Source organism: Pelmatolapia mariae, linkage group LG7 (assembly GCF_036321145.2).
Source record: "Pelmatolapia mariae isolate MD_Pm_ZW linkage group LG7, Pm_UMD_F_2, whole genome shotgun sequence".
NCBI classification, from domain to species: domain Eukaryota; kingdom Metazoa; phylum Chordata; class Actinopteri; order Cichliformes; family Cichlidae; genus Pelmatolapia; species Pelmatolapia mariae.
In genome coordinates, this window is record NC_086233.1 from 30,146,201 (window position 1) to 30,170,042 (window position 23,842).

Here is a 23,842-nt window from a genome sequence, read left to right on the forward strand (position 1 = left end):
ACAGCTTGAACTAATGACATGTGGGATTGTTTTTGGGAGGAGAGCGCATCTGAAGGATGCTCACTTATCAAACACAACATTTATAGCAACATTTAACTGAACTCAATGGTATTATATAACAAATTTTCCTTGGTAATATTTAGCAGATGAAAATAATGTCTAAGAAATGGAAAGTAGACCACACTTGAGTGAGTCTGGATGTCTCTGTGTATGTGCCTGCCAACTAAAGCTATTAAAACCCGGCGTCTGTGTTTGTGATAGGATAAGAGGTAGTTTGAGCAGGAGCAAATGCAATTTTGTGCCAAAGTGTGCACCAAAATTACCCTGCACTGTCTATTCAGCAAACCCACAACCTCAGGTGTGCCTCTTTTCCAACTGTGGTGCGAACATGTTCATTTGGTGCCAGGAAATTACCAAATGGACCCAAGATGGAGCGCATAAAAGCTGCATTTGGACCTGCTCTTTTTAGAAACAAAGAAAAACAAGAAACCCCTGAAAAGAAAGGTGCAAAACTGCTATATGACTATAGCAGACTATCAGAACATATTATTAAACTGCACACAGGCTGTGAAAATATATACACCAAATCTGAAGTCATTTCTCTCCCTCTGTTGCACACACAGACACACACATACAGGAGCAGCCTACACAGCGGCATGGTTCCCATGGTTGGCGAAGTACAGTCAGAGAGCGTAAGCAGAGGTATGGTCACCAGATGTCAGGGACTGTCGAGGACATGTGGTCAGGGAATGGGCAAAACACGCACGCACGCAAATACACGCCCACATGAAAGACACAAAAGCAAATAGACTCACGGGCTTGAATACGTAGACAGAGAAAAGCCCACACTAATATACTCTCTAAATAAACAGCACTCAGCCAGTGTGTGTGCTTTGTACGTCTGACAATCATTTACTATATAGGAATGCATAAGCACATATGATGGTTGACATCGCCAGATCAAAGATGGTTTGGGTGCCATTTAGTTTTCATCATCATATCCCAGAAATAAAATGTATAGGGCATCCCTTTCCACAGAAAAGCTCTGCTGTCATGTAAACTGTAGTACTGGCTACTGAATACTGAATACTGAATAATACTTTAAAGTAGTGGTTGGTTGCTAAATAGAGAACATTTTTGAGAGACCTGCAGAGTTTTCTTGACAATGAAGTAATTGCTTTTGTGTAATGTTAAAAATGGCACTCGAATTACCAAATTTGGTGGAAAAACTTTTAGTAATTTTGAATAGATAAGTCTGCATGAGTCTGAACTGTAACAGTAAAAGAATGTCTTCAATAGAATATGAGGGCTTAATAAAAAGTGAAATAAGTTTTTTTCCCTTGTGGAGTTGAACAGGCAGGAATAATGACCCCGAGCCCCGCTCTGTTCACTGTACTCTCTCCGAGTGGTCACATCCTCCTCTTCAGAAAAATATGTTGACATTCTTGGTGACACACTCACGACTTCCCACACTCTGACTCACAGTGTTTGGCCCTATTTGGCTTACAGAGCAGCTTGTATGCAGAGCGTATCATTTTTGTCACAGTCTAAAGGGTGAAGACATTTGTGTTCAATAACTTAAATGATTAATCTCCAGTGTACAGTTTACTCTAATTTGTCACAGTTTTGCTGGTGTGTTTAACCTCACAAGACAACCAAGTGCTCTTGATCGAATTTTCATCCTAAAGGGCTAAAATTTCGGCAGTGAAGATGAAGTCAAATGTCAGTTGTCTGGTTACATTTCCTGTAAATTTAAGCTCAGCTCAGTGAACTCTTACTCTTTTTTCCTGTTCAGTTGATACGAGAAAAAAAAGAACTTAATAGGCATAGAAGTCGACATCCTACCAAACTTAATGTTTGATAGGAGTTTCCTGTGATGGACAGGAAGTAATTGACAAATTACACAATCCTTACACACAGATGAACAGCAATCACACCAATCACAATCTGCGATCACACCAGAATTTAACTTACTAGATTTTAAATGAATATTCATGTACTCATAGACTTTACTACCCAAGTAGCATGAGTGCATGAGCATGAATGGCACATTTTATACCACTATTTAAAATGCACACATTTTGTCTTAACTGATTCAGGGGTGGGGCTAGAGCCTATAGCAGCGGGCCCCAACCCCCGGGCCACGGACTGGTACTGGTCCGTGAGTTGTTTGGTACTGAGCCGCGAGAGTTGAGGCTCGGGTGTGAAATGTATTGTTTTCAGAGTTTTTATCATTAACTCGGTTTTCTGTGTTGTAGTTGTGTGTCTTATTTTGAAAGAAATGTTTATGCTTTACCATAGCGACCAGAGAGCATTAAGGGTCAGAGAGGAGGATGTTACTCTCAATGTTGTTGGCGCATTTCATGAGGACGCTGGTAACAAAGTTACACAATTACAGAGTGAATTCACATTTATTATTATATTTACAAAATACCACAGTTTTTGTCTTGGTCATATCATTTTATTTTGTTGTATTTATCTGCGACACCTTAAAGGCAGGTCCATGAAAATATTGTCTGACATTAAACCGGTCCGTGGCGCAAAAAAGGTTGGAGACCGCTGGCTTATAGGAACTAGAAGTGATATGGGGCAGACTCATTTCCAGGCTACTTCATTAACGGGAATAACCTTCAGTACTAACATGTGACTATAGGTGTACCTACATTTTCTGTCTTTTCTCCACAAAGCCCAAATTTTTCAATTACTATATGCAGCACACTGTTTTCACTCTGAGTCCAATGTTTAAATAAAAGGTGGAATACATTAAATTATTAAAAGGTTTTGTGTGTCATCAATAACAGAAGTCTGGATTTCAGTGGGGAGAAGGACACACAAAATCAATATAAAATTAAATATGACATGATAACTTAACAAAAAATGAATGTGATTGATTGCTGATTGAAAGACTAGGTACACTGGCCAGGTTAACATTCTTTATAACCGTTCAATACATCTATGCTGGTAAAATAGGAGCTTCAGTGACCTCTCTAAATTCCTCATAGAGGGTATTTCAATGTTGTGAAGGTCAACCACTGTTCAGCTGCTAGTGAGGGGAGGGGCTGTGTGCCTCCCTGTAGCTGCTGTGTGAAACTGTGTGTCAACTGGAAGAGTTGGTATGAGACTTTTGAGAATCATCAATCACAACTCTGCCATGTACCATAACAAACTATAATTCAAAACAAAAAAAGCTGTGCTGTATGTTGACCCAGTTTACTTATCTATTCTGTTGGACAGCTTGATTAACAATTCCCAAGACAGGCGTGGGCGTGAAAGCAAATTGCTTGGTTTATAAACAACATTCTACACTAGTGGTGCACATCTCACACATCGATGATTAGGTCAGGAGGGTATAATTATAACGTGATTAAACAGTGATGCAACTCCAAGTATTAAAGTTCTGCTGATGTTGACTTAGTGAACTGAAGTGGGCTACAGATCAGATAGGTCACATTCTGTACATGCCAACACACCCAGCACAGAAATCTCACTGTGAAGATCATCTTCCATTCTGCATGCAGGCATACCTGACAGCTTAGAGAACAGAGACTGAAATGGACCTGTGGTTCAAATGTCATGGGTTTGATTCTGCACTGATACCGGCTAAAAAGATCTCTGCACAATTCTATAAGCCATCAGCTAAAACCTAAAGTGTGCATGCATAAATTTAGCATTGAAACAATTTATTGATTAGTTAAGAAACAAAATCAGTCACAGTTAATCAAAGACTATTTTGGTAAGAGCTGTCGTGGGTCAGGGTTAGCAAGCGTTGCAGAAAATAGTTGAAAGTCTATAGTTTGAAAGTATCCCTTTCACTAATCAAGGTGGTGGCTATATGAATTGAATAACTAATTCAAACATTTTAATTTGTTATTATGCCTAGAGTTAACATAATGCTCACTTGGTAAGGCCTTAGCTAGTGCTTGTGCACAAAAAATGCTAATTTAGCACATTGCTTAAACATCCTGCATGCCGTTGTCATGCGATGGCAGCAGGTGTTGACTTTATTCATCATGTCCTCCTCTGAGGTGATCCAAGTATCCCTACCTTTAAAATCACATGATGTAAATATACATAAACACAGCAGAGTTTCAGTTTTTTAAATTTCTCCAGACAGCTTTTACATGAGTATCAAGCAATGCTGCTGCTTATAGTAAACCACAATGCATTTATTATGAGACCTATGAAACTGTCATTAGGTATAGTTGCTAAAATGACTTTTGCTGCGTGTCAGGCTGACTGTTCTTATATGGAGGACCGAAAGTGGCACATTAACTGATGAACGAACCAAATAAATCCCTAAAATATTATTAAAAGTGAAAGTTATTTTTTTTTTTTAATTTTTACATATATTTACATTTGTGTTTTAATTAACTGAGAAATGCAAAAAGAAAATGCTGAAATAAATGAATTTGGGGAAATTAACAGGGAAATATTCACAGTAGCATATAATACACTACAAAGCACAAAGGTACAAAGTAAAAAAACAAAAGAAAAACATAAAAAATTAATACATTTATAAAAACTGTATAGCAAAGTGAGCTCCCTTCTATAGAGATCACTAAATTGGAGCATGTTGCTCTAATAGGATGCCACAATTACAAGAAGTTTGTGAAATTTCTTCCCTCCGTCATCGACTGTGAAATGCTGAGGTTGCTATGCGCTGAGGTGCATACTGCATAAAAGTCACCCATACTCCGCTACCACACATAAAGAGTTCTTTTCCTCCTTCGGTATTAATATCAACACAAAAACTGTGTCGGGGACTTCATGGCATGGATTTCCATGGCCGAGGAGCTCCTGTAGGTGCGATACATCTGCAATACAGTTATGATTTTGACATCTTTGGTCCTCCATACTTCTGCAGTATTTCTCTGCCCCGTCACTCTAGATTGTTTACTATTCAACTAAGCCCAAATGCAATGTGGATTATTTCAAACCCGGCAGAGCTCACTGCAGCTGAATCCCAGCCTCTCATGTCTCAAGTCTCTGTGAACTCCAACCCCGCTCATTGAAACAGACACACACACACACACACACACGTAGATAGAGGCATACCAAAATGTCCTGTTGGCCCAAGGCAGCTGCTGCTAATTTTAGACGGCATGTAACGCCTGCCGTGCCCCAGACCTCCTGCCGCTCAACAAACCACGCCTCCTCTTCCTTTCCAATATGAATTCCCCCCAGGAACACCCCCCACCCCCATAAGTTATCAAAGTTCGCAATCCAGACCTACTCTAACCACCTATCAGTTCTCCAGGATCCAGTTGGCTCATTGGAGACCTTTGACATAAATTCAGGGAAAATATTGGGCAATTTTATGTGGGAAAACAGACTTAAAATATATGATATATTATTAATTAGTTTGACCATTTTTTGTCTCTTCCATGTCAGCAAAACTAAAGATATGCCTCTAAAATGGTACTTAAGCCTGTGAACACCACTGAAGGGACATGTGTGGTTTAGTAAGAAATGTCTTTTGGTGTTAGCAAATTATTGACGCAGGAACAAACAGTTTCCACTGAGGTAATAATAGTTTTCATAAATATTGTGAAAAAAGAAGACAAAAGAAAGTCACAAATGAAAGCTAAGCCTAAAGTTAAATAGAAAAAAACATGTTTCAGTGAGAATATGCCAGTTTGGAGGTAAGTGAAATGCACAAACTGAAACAACAAATGCCTGCAGGCGGCCCAGCCCCCCACTTAACTCAACCCATTACCCCAGCCCTCCACTGCAAGCCGTAGTCACAAATCTTAATGCCAAGCTCTAGCTATAGCATCCCCTTCAACTTCACCCTACCCCAGGCATACTTTTCTCTTTTAGAGATAACTAAGAGAAAATCAGCCACTTTACAGATCTTGGACAAGATCATTTTCTGGTTGAACCCACAAAGTATTATAGATCATAATGGAACATCAGGCTTGCAGTGCTGTGAACCATACTAAAGAGGCAGCAAAAGATCTAAAGGTTATCTTTTTAAATGAAAAATCCAAAATGCTTGTCCTCTAGCTATCTCTGTGTTGCTTCTGGTTCAAGCTGATGTCAATGCTTTGCTTGCTGTCTTTACCGAAAACACACATCCCCATCATCTCAATCCTCGTGTACCACTTCTTAATTTCCCTCTGACTTGGCCCCGAAAGATTTGTGGGCTTGTGTGCATTTGAGTTTGTGTGTGTGCGTTGGAAGGGGGGGGGGCAGCTAAGAGTCCAAAGGGCTGAGGTCATCTATGTAAACATATCACAGACACTACAGAGAAGTCCGTGAATGAGCGCAGGCAAAGACTCATAGACTTTTACATATGCTTTGCCATTCCATGCTTGTGGCTTGTACGCCACATGGGCAACAGTTAATTAGAATGATGAAGCACCCGGCATTCACTGGCTGATCTGGAAACCACATGCAAGCCTTTGGTAAAAGCACATGAGTTTACCAAGACACACAAACACACATGCACACACACTCACATCAGCTTTTTGGGGAACCCTGACCAGGCTGAGCTCCATCTGACTACTATAATTACATAGTAATAATACACCGAGGCCTGGATTTAACAACATGACATCACAACTGTTTCCTAATCTAACCAATTAGTAGCCATGGAAACCACTTGCCACTGGCAGCTGACAGACCCTAATCACTATCAGACTGTGGGAATCGTTGTTCGCATGTGGGATGGACAAATGAGCCACTTAGCTAATTAACTGTTAGATTAAATGCTGGTAATTTTGCTGTTTCTTTGTTTTACTGATCAATTAATGCTCAAAGTAATATTATTATCTGAAGAACAAACCAATCAGTGTTTATTTTCTCTTTAGAAGTCACTAATTTGGATGTCAGCACATAATAGACAACAGTTGTTGGTGTTAAGTGTCATTAATTCTTTGTCTAAACAGGAAATAAAGTGACTATTTACATGCCAAGAAGACCAAAGTGTTCCTAGAATACCTAAAGGAAGACGTAAATCATCAATTCAGACATCTTTCACATCCATTAGCGCCATGCGTTATTAATGAATCTCTACAGTAAATTAATTCTTTAATGACAGATGTCTGCTACCTGATTGTGAATTTTTTATGCAGTTTAAATGGATGGTAGTGGCCTCAAACTTGAAGTCAGTGCCATGTGATAAAGCAATGAAAATGACATTGTGCACGGCTCATACACAGAAAAGACTGTTCCGATTTTCTGAGGAAGCCTTCCATTTGTCTTAAGATCTGCTAAAGTATTGATGAGGACGGACGCTGATGGTGATGACAATGAGTATCAATTATTGATGAAATCATTAGCATGTCAGCTGCAGACCGCAGACGACGAGTGTGTATATATGTGTGCACGACATAGCGCTCTACAAGGGTTTATTCATGCTTATCCAGAGAGCCAGTCAGACAGAAATCACCTCTCTACATCTTTGCGGAAGACAAACAATGCTTGCTAAAATTGCTACCACATGACTAAACACTTGCACTCGAATGAGTCAGAAGAGGTTTTTATAAAATTCTTCGTTATCCCTAGGAGATCTTCTGGGAAACTTTGTCCAGCTTCTGTATTTACTCTTAACCTCTGCTGCTTGGCTAAGTCTTCGGCTTACAGAGCGCTTAGTACTATTAGTGTAATAGTAACCCTTCTCTATTTAAGTGGCTGGTTGGGGCTGAAAGCTATTAGCACTATTATTGTCTTTGATATAGTGTATACACACTTAGCTGAAACAAGACAAATGTTCATTTAGATGAGACAAAGAGGCCCAAGTGGTTTAATTGTATTCAGTGACTGCCCATTACTATATGTCAAAGCTCTTGGCATTTACAGTGGGATCTCCAGTGCTACCTGTTAAACTACAGTATCAGCAAGAGTCAGAATATTCTGCAGTTTTTCATGGCCTCATTCAAGAAACCAAAACTCATTTGTGCGATTCATTAACTGATTTTTCAGCACTTTAGTTTTAAATGTTCAAGGATTATGCAAGAAACAGAGTCTTTTGCTTCTGCTTGTTTGAGCCGTGAGAACTTTCCATTCTCTTTCTAAAAGTCCTGCATTGGTGTAAGTGCATGCTGCCTGGTACGGCTGCCATGTTTAAACATGGCCAAAATAGTTTCTCCATCTGCTGCTGCTGCTGTGCCCCCACCCCAACCACCGCACATACACTTGTGTGTAAATGCGTGTGTGTGTTCCTGTGCCTCTGAGCGTCTTAAGTGTGCGTGGTATGCTGTGGTTCCTAGCTGGCGCCAAATTTAGTCCCAGGCAGTGAGCCTCGGTGTAACTGTTGCTCTAAAGTCCCATCAGCCCCGAGCCAAACGCTTCCACAGATGCCTTTCTGATGGTAAAACACAACGGCAACTATCGAAACTTATTCTAGACTACCGAACAGCTGAGCTCCTTCTAAACTGGGAAGCTAGTATACCTCAAAACCTGACTAAAAAGCTGATTCTCCTCCAAGTTGTGGAGATATGGATGTCAATGACAGCTGACAGGAACCACAAGACAAACAAAGCAGTGTTGTAAGGCAGACAGCTAGTAGGGGAATACTGCACATTACAACTAGTGCAACAAAAATCGCTTTGTTTTATTTGATTAAAATGGGTGTAGGAGGCTGTGATGTCATGCAGCAGGGCTTCCAACATGTTAAGCATATTCATATGTATCTCCTTGTTGCAAGATTTCTATCAGAAAAGATTACTAGCAGTGCCCAATTTATTTTTTCTTCATTAAAACTTCACTATAAGGAAACAGCAATGACTACATATTGGAATATGTAGGCAAACGATTATCTACACAGACATGTACAGATTCAGTTTGATCATGAAGCCAACTTCTTTTAAATTTGACTCTTATGACATTAATTTGCCTAAACATTAGATAAGATAACCTCTAGTCCATGTTTGGGTTTCATCCTTGGATCACTGTGACTTTCCGTCTTTGGTTTTATGTCATTTAACTTTATAAGTCAAAGTTCAGTACACTTTGGCTGGAAGCAATGAGAGACATAAAAGTGGATACCAGTTCTTGCCCCGTGTATGTGTTTCAGTGACACTAAAAAGTAAATGGCAATGGTACACTTAGGGGGCATGGCAGGCTATAAGAGCAGAAAGGACTGGAAAACTTTTCTGGAAGCCGGAGGTGTGAGACAGCCATGTGAAATTTTATACTGTGAATGAAAGAAAGCGATAACGTTGAGGTGAAACATTATTTCTGACGGACACCGCAGACCTCAAAGACAGAAGGTCAAAGACACATAGAGAGAGAGAGAGAGAGAGAGAGAGAGAGAGAGAGAGAGAGAGAGAGAGAGAGAGAGAGAAGAGCCGAGCAAAGAAAAAAAACCTGTTTAAACAGAGTGACTTACCGCCAAGGCCTGCAGCCTCTCTTTGTGGAGTTGAGCCTCCTCACACGACATCCTGAGGGGGAAGCAGGGGAAAGGGGGGTGAGAGGAGAACAAGAGGTGAGATCTGGGAAGAAGAAGAGCTGCAGTCCCTCAGTGAGAGGTAGGAAGAGAGGAGGAAAGTAGAGGAGAGAGAGGGAGACAGGGAGAGGAGGAGGAGTATCCAGACGAAGTCTTTCCTCGGCAATAATCCAACCAGAGAGAGGAGACAACGGGAGAAGGAGCTTGCGCTGAGAGGAAGCAAAGATCTCTCACTCACTGGCCATGTGCCCTCACACTCAGCCCACTGCTTGCATTTGCTGTCTCTCGCTCTCTGTCTATCACCCACTCTTTCTTTTGCGCTCTCTGTCTCTCCTCCCATTTGTCCCCTCCCTCCCTCTCTCCCTCCCTCTCTCCCTCCCTCTCTTCTTTAGGCATGAGCCATGTGTGATTAAACAGCTGGGAGGAGCAGCTGAGAGAAGGATGGTGAAGGAAAGGGAGAGAGAACTAGCAGTATGGAGGTCGAGCTGTGTGAGAAAAAAGGGGGGAGAAAAAGGAACGAGGTAGAGAAAAAAACAGTGAAATCAAAATTGCAGAAGTAAGGAAAACAGAAGGAAAAGAGTAATTTGTCAAATTTGAAAGATGAACTCCCCGAAGTTGCTCAAGAATAGACAAGACAAGAAAAAAAAAGAAAGCTATAGGACTATTTTTTCCCCCTTTTTTCAGCAGTTTTCCTTTCTCCTTATCCTAAAGGTGACTTGGATGTAAGCCGTCTTATTACTGAGATCAGTCAACAAAGTGATACCTCCTGCCATAATCACTGATCACTTCTTAGAAGCAGGAGATAAACATACAGATAAGGAAATCACTGTTTAGGGGAATTAAAGCATTAAAACCTAGCCTTTTATTTCAGATTGCCTGTAAATTATTTTACTTATTACTTTTGACTTTTTGACCAATCTAATTCTATCAAAAACATCTGCACAATGGTGCCATAGAAGCTAATCAGTTTAGTTATTGTGGTTTTTCATTTCCTTTGACTCACGACTTGAGTCAAAGCTTCCTTGGAACACTTGCAGGATGCTCTGGTTACGTCTAAACACACAGAAAACTGTGTGTTAATCCATTGATAAGTAACAATCCTTACTCATATCCTCAGTCCTTTTCTTTGTCCACTTCTAAGCTCAGGTTCTCTTCCACTTCTCTTAACTTATGGTGTGCCACAAGGTTCTTTATTAGGGCCTATATTGGTTCGGATATTTCTGTTATATATGTTTAAAACCTCAGTTTTTTTCTTGCTTTTATCACTTAAGAAATATGGTCAAGTTGAGTTCCATAGTGTCAAGATCTGAATTGGAATTTTTTAATCATTGTTTTAACCTTTGTTTCATCACTTCTGGATTATTGTAATTCATTGTTCATTTGTCCCAACAAAGCTTCCTTGGAACATTTGCTGAGGAACACTGACTAAGCCTTGTATGTACTCACTCACTGTTACTAATTCAGTTGCAGTGAAGAGTGCCCATGAACTTCAGAGTCCATTTAAAGATTCTGGTTTTGACTTTTAGACCTCTGCATGGATAAACTAATGCATACATGAGTGAATTTATGCATCCATACATTGCCAACAGGTCCCTGGTGTCATGTGATCAGAACCTGCTCAGCATACAAGGCTGAAAACTAAAGAAGACATCTGTGGATGTGTTATTACTTGAAATAGTGTTGTCTTGTAATAGTGGAGTAGGAGATAAAAGTGATCTTGTTGTCCCCCTTACGGACAGCACCCAGGGGATCAAAATATCCCCTGGGTGCACAGTTCAACAGCAAAAACTGTCCAGCGATGGCCAGAGCAGACATTGTTTCCATTTGCTATGGAAATATTGATCTTATTATTGAACTGAAAAAGTAAAATTCATGTGTATTTGTGTCTTTCAGAGTAAGCAATTTAACCTCCTGACACTCAAGCTATTGTTTGGGATCCATTTTTACTTTGTACTATCTATTTGTGATTAGTTTGACCTGGTTAGTAAATGATCTAAACTTCCTCTTTGAACAGGAAATCGTTACTGTTTTAGAAATTAGTTTAATGTGTCTCTTTAAAAAAGTATGCTCTCATATGGAGATAGGTGCTTTATTTTATACCACAACAAAATAAGGTCAGTGTTGCTTCACAAAATATTACACTGCAAAATCTCCAGTGTTAAATTGACACTAGAAAGTGTCTATATGTGTCCACTCTTTTGAGTGTTAAATTAACACTTTTGACAGTGTTATATTTCTAACAGTAAGCTAGTCAGTGTTAAAGATTAATAATGACTAACATTAGCAGTGTTTTTTTTCTAACACTGAAATATTACTAGCATTTTTAGTTATTTTCCAGTGATAGAAAATCAGCACTGCTCAGTGTTAGTCATTGTTAATCTTTAACACTGACTAGCTTACTGTTAGAAATATAACACTGTCAAAAGTGTTAATTTAACACTCAAAAGAATGGACACATATAGACACTTTCTAGTGTCAGTTTAACACTGGAGATTTTGCAGTGTATAGTCTGCCTGACATACCAATGACGACAGATATTTTCAGCTGATGTTAGCCATCTGCCAATCTATCAGTACTGGTATTTATAATGGCCAATAAATGAAAATGAAAATAGTGAAGAAAAGATAGGAGAAGCATCATTCAACAATGTTATGAATGTTAAAATCTCTTTGTCTTTGTTTGTCTACAAGAGGGCACAACTTCCCTGCTGGCAACATATGTGTTTGGAAAATCACAAAAGGAACAGTCATCTCTCTGAGTAGAGTCAAGTAGAGCCTAAAGGAGTCAATGAATAACTACACATAAGAATTGTTAAGTAATCTTGCCTTTCATGGGTCTTTTGGTCACATATTCTTTTGGGCCAAATATTGGCAATATTTATATATAAAAAGCCACCAAATCACCAAATATCTGTATTAGTCATAAAGATAATATATCATTCAGGCTCTATAAAGTATAAAACACTATTGAGAAGACTGAGGCAAAATGTGCTGAAAAGACAACATGTAATGTCTCCATATGAGGACACAGAGTCTCAGGAGGTCAAACCTTCAACCTAAATGTTGCTAATGCAGCAGCTTTTTAGCTCAGCAGATTAAAATGTTTTCTTTTGTTCTAAGTGACATATTGATAATAAATAAGTTCTGGCAGAGAAGCTCAACTTTGCTAGAAAGAGGTCCAGGTGATGGCATCTTTCATTTCAAAACAATTTTTCCACCATGTTGCGATGTCTTAAATAGATGTTTAAACAGTGGTGAGTCAGCGTCAAACTGTTCACAGGGAATGGCAAATTGATGCAATTCCTTTGAAATTACAAGTCACCCATGTTCACAAACTTGCTGCTGCGAACAGGTGTTGCAATACTTCCCTGCTATTGCTGTTGCTATCGCTGGACTCTGATGTGATGGTTACGTGAAAACACGTGTTGTATGACGTGAGTTTTGGAAGAGAAATAAAAAAGCCCAAACCTGCACAGTTCTAAATTTTAGACTACACATGGTTATCACGCTATCATCGAAGAAGCTGACTTGGCAGGTTCCATTTTCTGGCCTCTCTGGTGATCCATTTATTTTAGTGCAAATCAAAGCAACATCAACAGAAGCTGCCTACATTAGAGGATCAGACGCAGGGTGAAAAAAAAGGATCAAAAAAGGAAGATAATTGTGTCGCTCCATGAGCTGGGTGTGGAGATGAACATCAGTGGAACATCTTTGTTAAGATAAACTGCAAAAACACATCATTGAAAGACACACACATACAGATAAGGCAGTGATTTTTTTAAATGGGTCACTGTTACCTGTGGCCCAGTTCTCGCTTCTCCTCATCCTCAACTCACTAAGTTCACCTGAGTTTCACATATTCTTCTTTTCACACCCCTGAGACCTTTTTAATCTTCCCGTCTTACCTTTTCTGCTCATTCTTTCTTTCCTTTGCTGCATTCCTGCTCTCTTTCTCTTTTTTGTTCTTACTCATTTTTTCTTACATTTTTTCAACTTCTTTGCTTCCTTCCGATTCCTTTAATACCCTCTCTTCATCTTATCCTCCCTACCTTTATCACTTTTCCCCCCAGTGCTCTCATTCCTACTCGTATCCCACCTGTCCTTCCTTCCATCTGTTCACTTGTTCACTTTCTCTTTCTTCTCCCTCAAATGTGCCCTTCTTCTTCATTCTCCTTTTTTCTTCATCCCTCCTTCCACAAGCAGACATCCTTATAAGGAGAAACAGCAGCAGCAGTCCGGGATAACTCTTTAGGGAATACAGAAGCATGTAACACACACACACACGCACACACACAAGCTTGCATTCAGACACACAAGGACACAACAGCAACTGCATTACTCAAAGACAAGAATGTGGATGAGAAAAAAAACTGCAGCTGTCCCTTGAGTGAGTGTGTATAGTTTTAATATTTACACACTGAAGATACTCTGGGAAAATCAACCAGAAATGATAAATGTGTTATTACAGTGTTATTGCATAAAAAAGCACACAGTCAACTCTGGTGCAGATACTGTAGGCTAGTGGGATTCAGGACCGCTGACGCATTCATTTAGCTTTGCATGTCTTTTGTCACAGAGATAAAATGTTTTAGTATTTAGTTATGCTTCAGGTTTTACTTATTCAGTCTTACTGAAATATCCATAGTAACTAATGTTCAATCATCTTTATGTACATCATCTGGTAAGAATTAACAAAAAAATACAAAAATCACCTCACTGAATGTCTCAGAGGACAACTATGAAGCAAATACATTGTTGGAAAGTGTCTCTTTTACGCAGTAAAAAATTTTTTAAAATCAGATTTGTCCTGTACCTGATGCTACCTAATGATTAACTTTTGTAACTCTTTTGGTCACATATTCTTTTGGGCCAAATCCTTAATATATCATTCTGCTACACCTTGAAAGTCATCTTCATTAGAACGCATTGCCACATCCTTAACATAAATCATATCCCATATAACCTTGAACTATTTGGGATCTTGAAAATAAACGATTTATGACTGTAGTCAGAGCTCAAGTCTGGCATGTCTGAGTGCTTTAGTTTAACCTGGATTTATACCAGTTACCTCATATTGGCTGCTTGCACTGTCATTACAAATCATTCTTCCTTACTAATAATACATTGTACTTTTCTTTCTTTTCTTGTTTTTCGCCTACTGTACTTTTAACTCTCTCCTTGTCCACCTTCCCTTCTCCTCCAGCCCCTTCATTCTGGCGTCAGACACGCTGGTTTGTCGTTGACGGAGACAACAGCATCATTGTTCTTCTGCATCGCAACGAGGACGCGATGACCTCACTGCACAGCTAGCCCAGCCCCGCCTACCCCCCCAATTCCAGCCCAGACGTAATGGCCTCCAGATGTGGAACCAGAAGCAGTGAGCCCCACACACACACAGACACACACACACGCGCACAAATGTAACAACATGCAAAGTAAGAGTAGGTGGAAAAGGGAATGAGCAAATATGGACAAGGAAAGTAAGACAGAAAATTGCATCTGTGTGTGCAATGTTAATGGGACTTTTGCCTGCCTCTCCTGAGCTCAGTACTCCCACACTTCAGTTTTCCCCCAAATAACTAAAGGCACACATCAGCTACAGACTACAAACTATTACTTATTGTATGTGAGTTTGAGAGATTGGAAGAGAAAGAGGATGTGGAGGGAGTAAAAGCAACCCAAACAGACATATTTCTAGCTACGGTACTGCCAGACCTTGATCTCATTCATATTTTATACATCACTTAGAGAAGCCAAGCTCGGTTTGTGTGTCACACAGTCTGTCTGCCTGTCTGCATTTAAAATGCACAAATTTATGGGGTTTTCTCTCAAACTCATTTTCACCTTTTCCCCATTCATTTTAAAATTCTGCAGTTTCAGTTATAAAGTCCTTTTTAAATGTAATGATCAGCATTTATGAAGGGCCGTTTAGGGTAGAAAAGCCTCTGAAGCATGCACTTTCGTAAGACATTGGCTTTCAGTATTTCATCACACATATTTACTTTACTACTTGCTCATCTCAACAACCAGCTGTCTGTATTTAGTCTGCCACAGTCTCATGTGAATCAGCTTCTTCAGGTTTTCTTTACCGTTGCCGTTAATTGTTAACAGCTACTTTCCACACTTAGAATAAGATTTTATTTCAAGTATGTCAAAAAACCACACAAAACATAAAACCAGATCAGGGTACCTATACACCGTTTAAGGAAGCATAACCTTGTGTATTACCCACAAGCATATTAGAATAACTCACCTAGATCACACTGAGTTCAAAGCTGAATAGTGTATATAACATATAATCTAAAACGTTTCTAGTCAACTGCAAAGTGAGATTATAGTGAAGCAAACTTCTTATTTCTATCTGAATTTACTGACAATTTACATTGAGAGAGGGGAGTGCACATGGATGTCAGTGCATGCTATTTTAGGCACTGCATGCATCCATAAAAGCTGCTATATAGTTGAGATGCAGATGGGAAGCCAGAGGTCTTGGCCTTGAGAAACTCACAACCTCAGCATGTTCTTTTGGCTCCTTCTTTTTCCGAATGTCTAGCTGTAATCTGCACGTCTCATCCTCGGGCACTTTTTATTTTTAAGAGCAAATCTGTGAGTAAAACGAAAGCATGTTAATTGTAAAAACAACTGTTTTTTGTTCTGGCTTTAGGTGATTTTTGATGCACTGGAAGGAAAAGGCAGGATCTTTTACATTTTTAAGGGCAAGTAAAGTACACATTTGGTGCAATATAGTGAAAATATATTACTGTATATATTAAGTTAGGAGGTAAATTTATTTATATAGTGCCTCTACAGACAAGGTACTGAAACCACTTGAGACCAGACATAAACAAAGTAAAATGCAACACAAATGATAATTTAAAAGATGAGTCTTTGGTGGCTCACAGATCATAGACTCGAGGGCAAATTATAGATCGAAGGGGCACAACTGAGGTTTTAGTCTGGATTTTGGGATAGATAACAGGCCCTGATCAGAAAACCTGAGAGTCCTGCTGAGGGCATATGGCTGTAAAAGGTCACTAATATACTGTAGGTAGGTGATTCACCATACAGAACCCTGAAGGGAGGAAAACCAGAACTTTAAATTCAATTCTGAATTGAATATTGAGCCAGCACAGAGAGATCAACAGGAGTGTAATGTGGGAGAGCTTGGAGGATCTAGTCAAGAGCCTTGCAGCAGAGTTTTATACAATCTGCAGATGATCCATGGAGGTTTTATTGATTCGGGTCAAGATTCAGTTACAACAATCGTGCCGAGAAGAAATAAAAGCGTGAATAAAAATCTCAGATTTTGATGTAATAGGAGCAATTTACTGATGTTTCTCAACTGATAAAAACAGGATCCAACCAGAGTTCTGACCTGCAAATCCAAGTGACAGTTTCCCTATTCTAACTGCTGATTTAATGTAGGGAGAGACTGGACCCAGATTTCAAATGATCTGAGGGACCAAGGTGGCTGGGGCAGAAACAAGAATCTCAGCTAGCCAACATCCAGGACTTTACGCAGGCCAGACGATATTTTTAGAATGAAAAACTTTAGTTTAGGTTTAATTCTGGTTTTAAAAGTGATGTAAAGGACAATGTCATAAAATGAACCATTAAATAAAAGCATTTAACAAATCTGATGTAAAGAAGCAGTTACAAGAGAAATGAAACAGGTCACAGAAAGTAGCTCTCCAGAGCTACAGTGTGAGAGGGGGACTAATGATGACTGCACAAGATATACCCACCCAGTGCCTCAGCCTCATGATTAACACATGCTGATCAATAGTGTCAAAGGATAAAGTCAGACCACTAGATTTGCTTGTATCCCTGCACATCAACAAGACATTTGAGACTCCGAGGAGAGCAGATTCAGTAGAGTGGGCTCAACTGAATGAATGGGCTTTAAAAATGTTTTCCTTTCACCTTTTATTTCACTTGTGAAACTATTGTTTTCAATTTCTTCATTTTTTTATATAACTCATTATCTTTAAATTATTCACACAGACCTTTTGGCAGAAACTCATTAGTATCTCATCTGCTGATTATTTCTAATGATCTGATTGTTTCATTTCATTATACAGTCTGCATCAATAAACTGTCCAAATATAAACGTGCTTCCAATGCATTTTAAGTGGCAATCAAAACACTGAACAGTAGGACAAATGACTGTTAAAATATTAGTGTTTCTTTATCTTGATGTGCTTCCAGTAAATTTAAATCAGTTTATACGATCCATATTTATACGCCTTCCCTTTAAGACTTGCCTGTATATGCAATAAAAAGCAGCAGAGAGTGGGCCATCTGCCACTGTGGCGTCTGCAATGTACATGACCACAACTACTACCTCGTCTTTCTGCTGAATCAGTGGACAACCCAGGGAGCGCACAGGGTACATGGTGATTAAACTGAGCCCACAGCGCAGAGGAAAGCACAGATAGGGTGTGATAAACTGGCTGAATCACAACAGCACTGCCTCATTTTTCCAATTATAACATTAACTATTGATGCACGCACCAGCAAAGCATGCCTGCTTAATGCCTCGCTGCACCTTCTTGGCCTTTCCTGATCATGGGTGTGGCTATGAAGGAGGAAAGGAAAAAAAAGACACTGGAACCTGTCAGTCAAAGTGTCTGACGATTGCAGATTGAGGCTCTAAGCCTGTAGTTAGCTGCAGTAAGTCAAGTTGGATGCCACTCAAACCAAATCACTGATCACTCATTTGCTTTTCTGATAGTTCTGGAGGGTTTTTTTCCAACATAGAAAACAAATCCTGCACACGGACACATCATAGCCAGAATAAAAGACGCCAAAATGGATATTGAAAAGGCAATCTGATGAACTGATGAACTCACATCTTCTAACATCTATCATTACTAACAGAAACAAAACCACATTTGAGATCACATTACATGTGAGACCACAGACTGACCGCTAACCACACTGATATATTGTAATTTAATATCAACTGACCATCCATTATATCACAGGTTTTTCTTTTTTTTTTACATTTTTAGTATGATGAGCACCTTAAGCTTCTCATAGTTCAAGGCGAAGGTTCACAGAGTGAATGAATTATAAAAAAATATACCATCTTCAGAGTTGTTAAATTGCTGTTTAAATGATGGTATTGACGTATCAATCACAAAGGAGGCCCGCCCTAAAGCACCTGCCTTATCCTCCTTTCTGACCTTAATGGGGACCATGACTTACAAAATATTACATTTAGTAGGAAAGTATTTGAGGTCACAGAGTAAGGGAACTGAGGGCCATTCTCCCATGGACCTCTACACAATTGCACATCAGTTTTCCTTTACCTAGAAGCTATGCCCATCTATGCCAAGGATTTGAGAACTCTATGCCTGGGGAAATTGGTTTGAGAGGCCACAGCTACAGTAGAAGTATATTACAATGGTAGACTATTGTGTGAGCTAGCTTAGGTATATAAGCCTTTCTTTGTCCGATGTTCCAGTCAAGAATCTGGACAGTTTGCTGACTATATTCATGATTTCATGATTGCAAACTACTGTCTTTCCTCCTAATTTTTATTCCCTGAATTGTAATATAGACATCCACCAACACCAAATCTGCAAACACACTGCAAACCACCCATGATATTATTTTCTCTTAAAGCAACAGGCTCCCTTTACAAAACACATTACAAAACTGTAGCTGTCTTCTCAACTCATATAAGATAATTTCCTGATATAAAGGGTTTTGTTTGGAACAGCATTCTTTGTTACAAAAGACTCTTTTATCTTTAAATATGTAAGAATAATCTAAATGTTCCTTAGAACGAGCAAAGCATTGTGCAACAGAGATCGTTTTTAATCCCAAACACAATTCTCAACACATATTTCCTAATTTTTCTTGGCTGTGTGGTTTCATGACTACTTGCTTCATTTTAGGCTGACTTTCATGCTGTGTCTATAAAATAACTGGCAGTTAAATTTCACCAAGTGGCTTTTTAAAATTTCATTCTCTTTCTGCTTTTGCACTGATTTATTTCTCATGAGTAAAAAAAAAAAAAAAGCTATACAAATGAACACACGCACACACAGACGCACAAAAATTACACACAGGAAGCAGGGGTCTGCAGCATGGCGGACTGTGCTGACACAGAAAAGCTGGACCAAGCCTGCAGCCTCCACATTGACAATGCTACAACTTAACACACTGCACACACACACACTCTATCTATCTATCTATCTATCTATCTATCTATCTATCTATCTATCTATCTATCTATCTATCTATATATATATATATATATATATAAATAATGCACCACAGACCAGGAAGGGGATGGAGGAAAATGAGCAAAAAGGAGTGCAAAGCTGATTTTCTACAGAGACAGGCTGAAGACACAAAGAAAAGACAGCAACACAGAGAGGAAAACAGAGCGTAGCATTAAATGGCTGATGTGCTTTAAGGTGAGATATCTGTGGTGGGAGTGCGAGGGCAAGTGAAGAAAAGAGAGGCAGAGTGAGATGAAGAGAGGGAGGAGTGTACACGGTGTGCCGCGTGTCTCCTCTCCAGTCATGACTGAGCAGCAGCCTCACCATGACGGAGCTCCCGTTCCCATGACAACCCCGGCTGTCAGATGGAGGGAAGAGCAGAGGAGGGATGCGGGCAAGGAGAGGAGCGATGGAGGGAGATAGAAACATAAAGATGAACGTGGTTTACTTACGGGGCGTTTGCCGTGCCGTTCCGCTGCAAAGGTGTGTCTGACATGGCTGCAACACCTGCTTCTTGCGCTCCCTTTTCCCCTCTCTCCTTCCTCGTCCTCTTCTCCCACTCCTGTCCTCTAGTATCCTTTTGACAGAGTTATGTCCTCCTCCTCCTCACCTCCTCGTCCTCCTCCCTCTTTGCCTCTGTATCTTCTCCACCTCCTCCTCTCCTCTCCTCCTCCTCTTCCTCCTCCTTCTTTCCTTCTGCCTTTTCGGTGTGTGTTCTCTATACGCCAGGATGTGTCAGAGCAGCTGCTGCCGCCGCTCCTGCATCACCCCGCTCTGCTAGCAGGAGGCAATGGGTGCAAGCATGTGCGTGTATGCGTGTGAGTGAGAGAGTGAGAAGGACATATAGACAGAAAGAGCGAGAAAGACAATTTAGTCAAAAGATATGGTATAGGAGGGAGTGATGAAAGAAAGCAAGGAGTGTTGTATAGAGATATAGCCAGGGATAGGGAGGAGAGGGTGGCAAAGAGGCAGCAGAGAGAAAGAGAGAGAAACAATGGCTTTAGGGAGTTGAAGGATAATGAAAGGAGTGGCCAACCTGTTTTCACTAACTACCTCTTGCAAACAACCTTTCCCCTCTGAGGATGACGAGGGGTTTCTTTAAAGAGACAGGTAGGATAGTAAAAGACACTGTTTGGTCATTTTAAAAAAAGATTTCAGAAATGGAAGATATCTGAAGGGATAAGAGTGACAGGACTGCGCTGTGTTATAACACTGATTTGAACATGACAGCTGTTTTTTTTTTTTAGGATCATATGGAGTTTAGAGTGAGAGCCTGGGAACACACTGTCTTACACTGACTGGCCATTTCATTAGTTACACTTAGCTAGTACTGGTTTGCTTTCAGAGCTGCCTTAATTCTTCATGGCGCTGATTTAACAGGGTGATGGAATCATTCGTCAGAGATTTTGGTCCATATTAATGTGACAGCATCACACAGTTGCTGCAGATTTGTACATCCATGATGTGAATCTCCTGTTCCATCACATTCACGGTGCTCTGTTTGATGGAGGTTTGGTGACTGTGGACAGTGAACACATTGTCATGTTCAAGAAATGAATTTGAGATAGTTTGAGCTTTTTGACATGAAATGGATATGGTCAGAAGCAATACTCAACTAGGCTGTGGCATTTAAAGGATGCTCAGTTGGTACTAAGGGCCTCAAAGTGTGGCAAGAAAATATCCCCCACACCATCTCACCACTGATATGAGCCAGGATGGGTCCAGGGTGTCATGTTCTGATCCTGCCATTAGAGTGTTCATCAGACCACACAACGTTTTTCCAATCTTCTATTGCATACTTTTTGTGAGTCTGTGCAAACGGTACCCTCAGTTTCCTGTTCTGAGCTGACAGGGATGTCACCCAATATGGTCTTCTGCTGCTGTAACCCATCTGCTTCAAGGGTTGGCATGCTCTTCTGCAATACTTTGGCTGCTATCAGCCCAAGCAGTCTGACCACACTCCTCTGAAATCTAACATTACTAAGGGATTTTCTTCCAGAGAACTGCTGCTCACTGGATATTTTCTCTTTTTCGGAGCATTTTCCTAAACCTTAGCAAGGATTGAAAATCCCAGTAGATCATCAGTTTCTGAAATATTCAGACTAGTCTGGCAGCAGCAAACATGCCATGTTCAGAGTCAATTTAAATCACCTTTCTTCAATATTCTGATGCTCATTTTGAACTTCAGCAGGCCGTCATAAACATCTCTAAAATTCTAAATGTACAGAGGTGCTGTTATCAGAGTGGTTCAATATTTACATTAACAAGCGGCTGAACAGGTATACCCAGTATGGTGGTGGTTGACTATCCAACATGCCTGAGTTTTACAGCGAGAATGCATCCAAAACTAAAACACAACAGAAACTGAAACTGCATCCTTACCCCAGCAGCTCTCGTATCTCTAACAAGAGCCCCTCACACCAGACAATCACGTGTTAAATTATTTGTGTCATATGTGTTGAAAAATTAAACCAAAAGTCCACAGAGATGTTTGGTTTTAGATTGGATATGAAGCCTGTTTTTCTGAGTGAAAGTCCTCTAAGCTCTTCAGCCACGTACATCTATCTATGTAGACTATTTTGCTCTTACCCAGCAAGACCTGTGATTGGTTGAAATCTCCCGCCACAGGCTATATTTTATTGAGAAAAAAACCTGTGTAAATTACAATATGCTGAAAGGTTAGTTTAGAATTTTTGCTTGGACATGTAATGACTACATTTGGGAGATTGCAGTTAGTTCCTTCAGATTTCAGCTTGAGAAATGACATATCTAATACGTCAAGGAGAAGTGCAGCACACTGAAAGATAAATGTCCATTGTTCTCTCTATAACTCTGAAAATATCTAACAAAACTGTAACGTGTTCTTTAATTTGTCTTTCACTGTAACAGTTTATAAATATACACAGCTGGCAGCAGTTTCACGTGTCTAATTACAGATCTCTCAGATAAGTACCACAAACAAACTGAAAACACAAAGAGGATTGTGTATCAGGTATTGAATTAAACAACATATTACAGATATTCCCAATATAAAAGTGGTTTGTGGCTTTTTGGATCTCATCAGATATTTTAAACTGACTACTGGTTGCTACTGTAAGTGCAGGGTAGTGAGTGCTGTTTAGTCTATGGGAACTTTTCTCAGAAAGCCGAACAATGAGCTCAGATGTCTTTTTATGGGCTCTATAACCTGCTGGATGCACACTTAGCAGCAATGAAAGGGGGCCAGGGAAAAGCATAACCTAATCTTTCTGGTTTCTCTTATTTCCTTCTTTTAATATTTGACCAAGTCCATGAGAACGTACCTCACTCTGGCATCTTTCCTTTTTTCCTGCTGTTATTAACCAATCTTTTTTCCCCCACTGACAGAAAGAAGGACATGAAAACATTTACAATGCAATACAAAAGATTACAGCTGAAGTAAAATAAAACAAAAACTCAAATCCCTTAGGGTTAAGGTGCTACTCATCTACCACTGTCATCCATCTGTCTGTCATCTATCCCAGAATCTCACTAGCTAAGTGGAGCACACTTTTAAACCAATCAATATTCCCCCACTGGCCACTTTATTAGTACACCTCTTCAACTGCCGGCTGATGCAAATATATAATCAGCCAATCACTTGGCAGCAACTCAACAAATTTAGACTCAGAATGTAGACATCATCAAGACGACCTGCTGAAGTTCAACCTGAGCGTCATAATGGGGAAGACAGGTATTTTTGCACAACATATGGTCTGTAGTTGTGTGTGCCAGATATTCACAGTTGTTTTTGTATTTCATAATATTCCAGACTGTTGGGAGGGTGGTGCAGATAAAAAAAAGACAAATTATAAGACTTAGGAGGTTAAATAAGTCGTAAAGCTATTTTGTATTATAGCTCAATACTGCCATAAATGTTCTTGGTCTTGAGTTTTTCGCTGTGCAGGTCATTTACCCAGCTCAAGGACAAAGTGAATATCACATTTCTTAAAGCACTGACATGTTTCACATTCCTGGTTGTCACACTTTTGTCATCACTTGTATGGTTTCTTCTCAACTCATCTGCTTCCTCACTGCTGCGCCCTCTTTCTCCCTCTGTGTCCCTTCCCATCAGTTTGTGTTGAGTCCATGGTTATCGTGTTGCTTGGTATGTCAGCTATTTAGAGGCTGCTCTTTAGGTTTAGGTAGTGACCTTAAATGGGCATCACTCTTGCACCCTCCACCCTCTTTTACACACA

General features: G+C 39.9%; 1 protein-coding gene across 7 annotated transcripts in view; it reads right to left on the minus strand.

Moving 5' to 3' along the window:
- Positions 1 to 20,220, minus strand: part of LOC134630956 (PALM2-AKAP2 fusion protein) — a 93,437-nt gene extending 73,217 nt beyond the window's left edge. For 3 of the 7 annotated variants that reach the window (XM_063478788.1, XM_063478785.1, XM_063478784.1), the window contains exons 1-2: positions 20,078 to 20,220; positions 9,335 to 9,386 (exon numbers count right to left, since the gene is read on the minus strand). In XM_063478788.1, coding sequence (XP_063334858.1) covers positions 9,335 to 9,386; positions 20,078 to 20,121 — 96 coding nt within the window. In that variant the 5' untranslated portion in view covers positions 20,122 to 20,220. Of the gene's footprint in view, positions 1 to 9,334; positions 9,387 to 9,629; positions 9,690 to 20,077 lie in introns of those variants that run through there. The other 4 variants (XM_063478786.1, XM_063478789.1, XM_063478787.1 and 1 more) reach the window with 4 other exon arrangements.
- Positions 20,221 to 23,842: the final 3,622 nt, after the last annotated feature.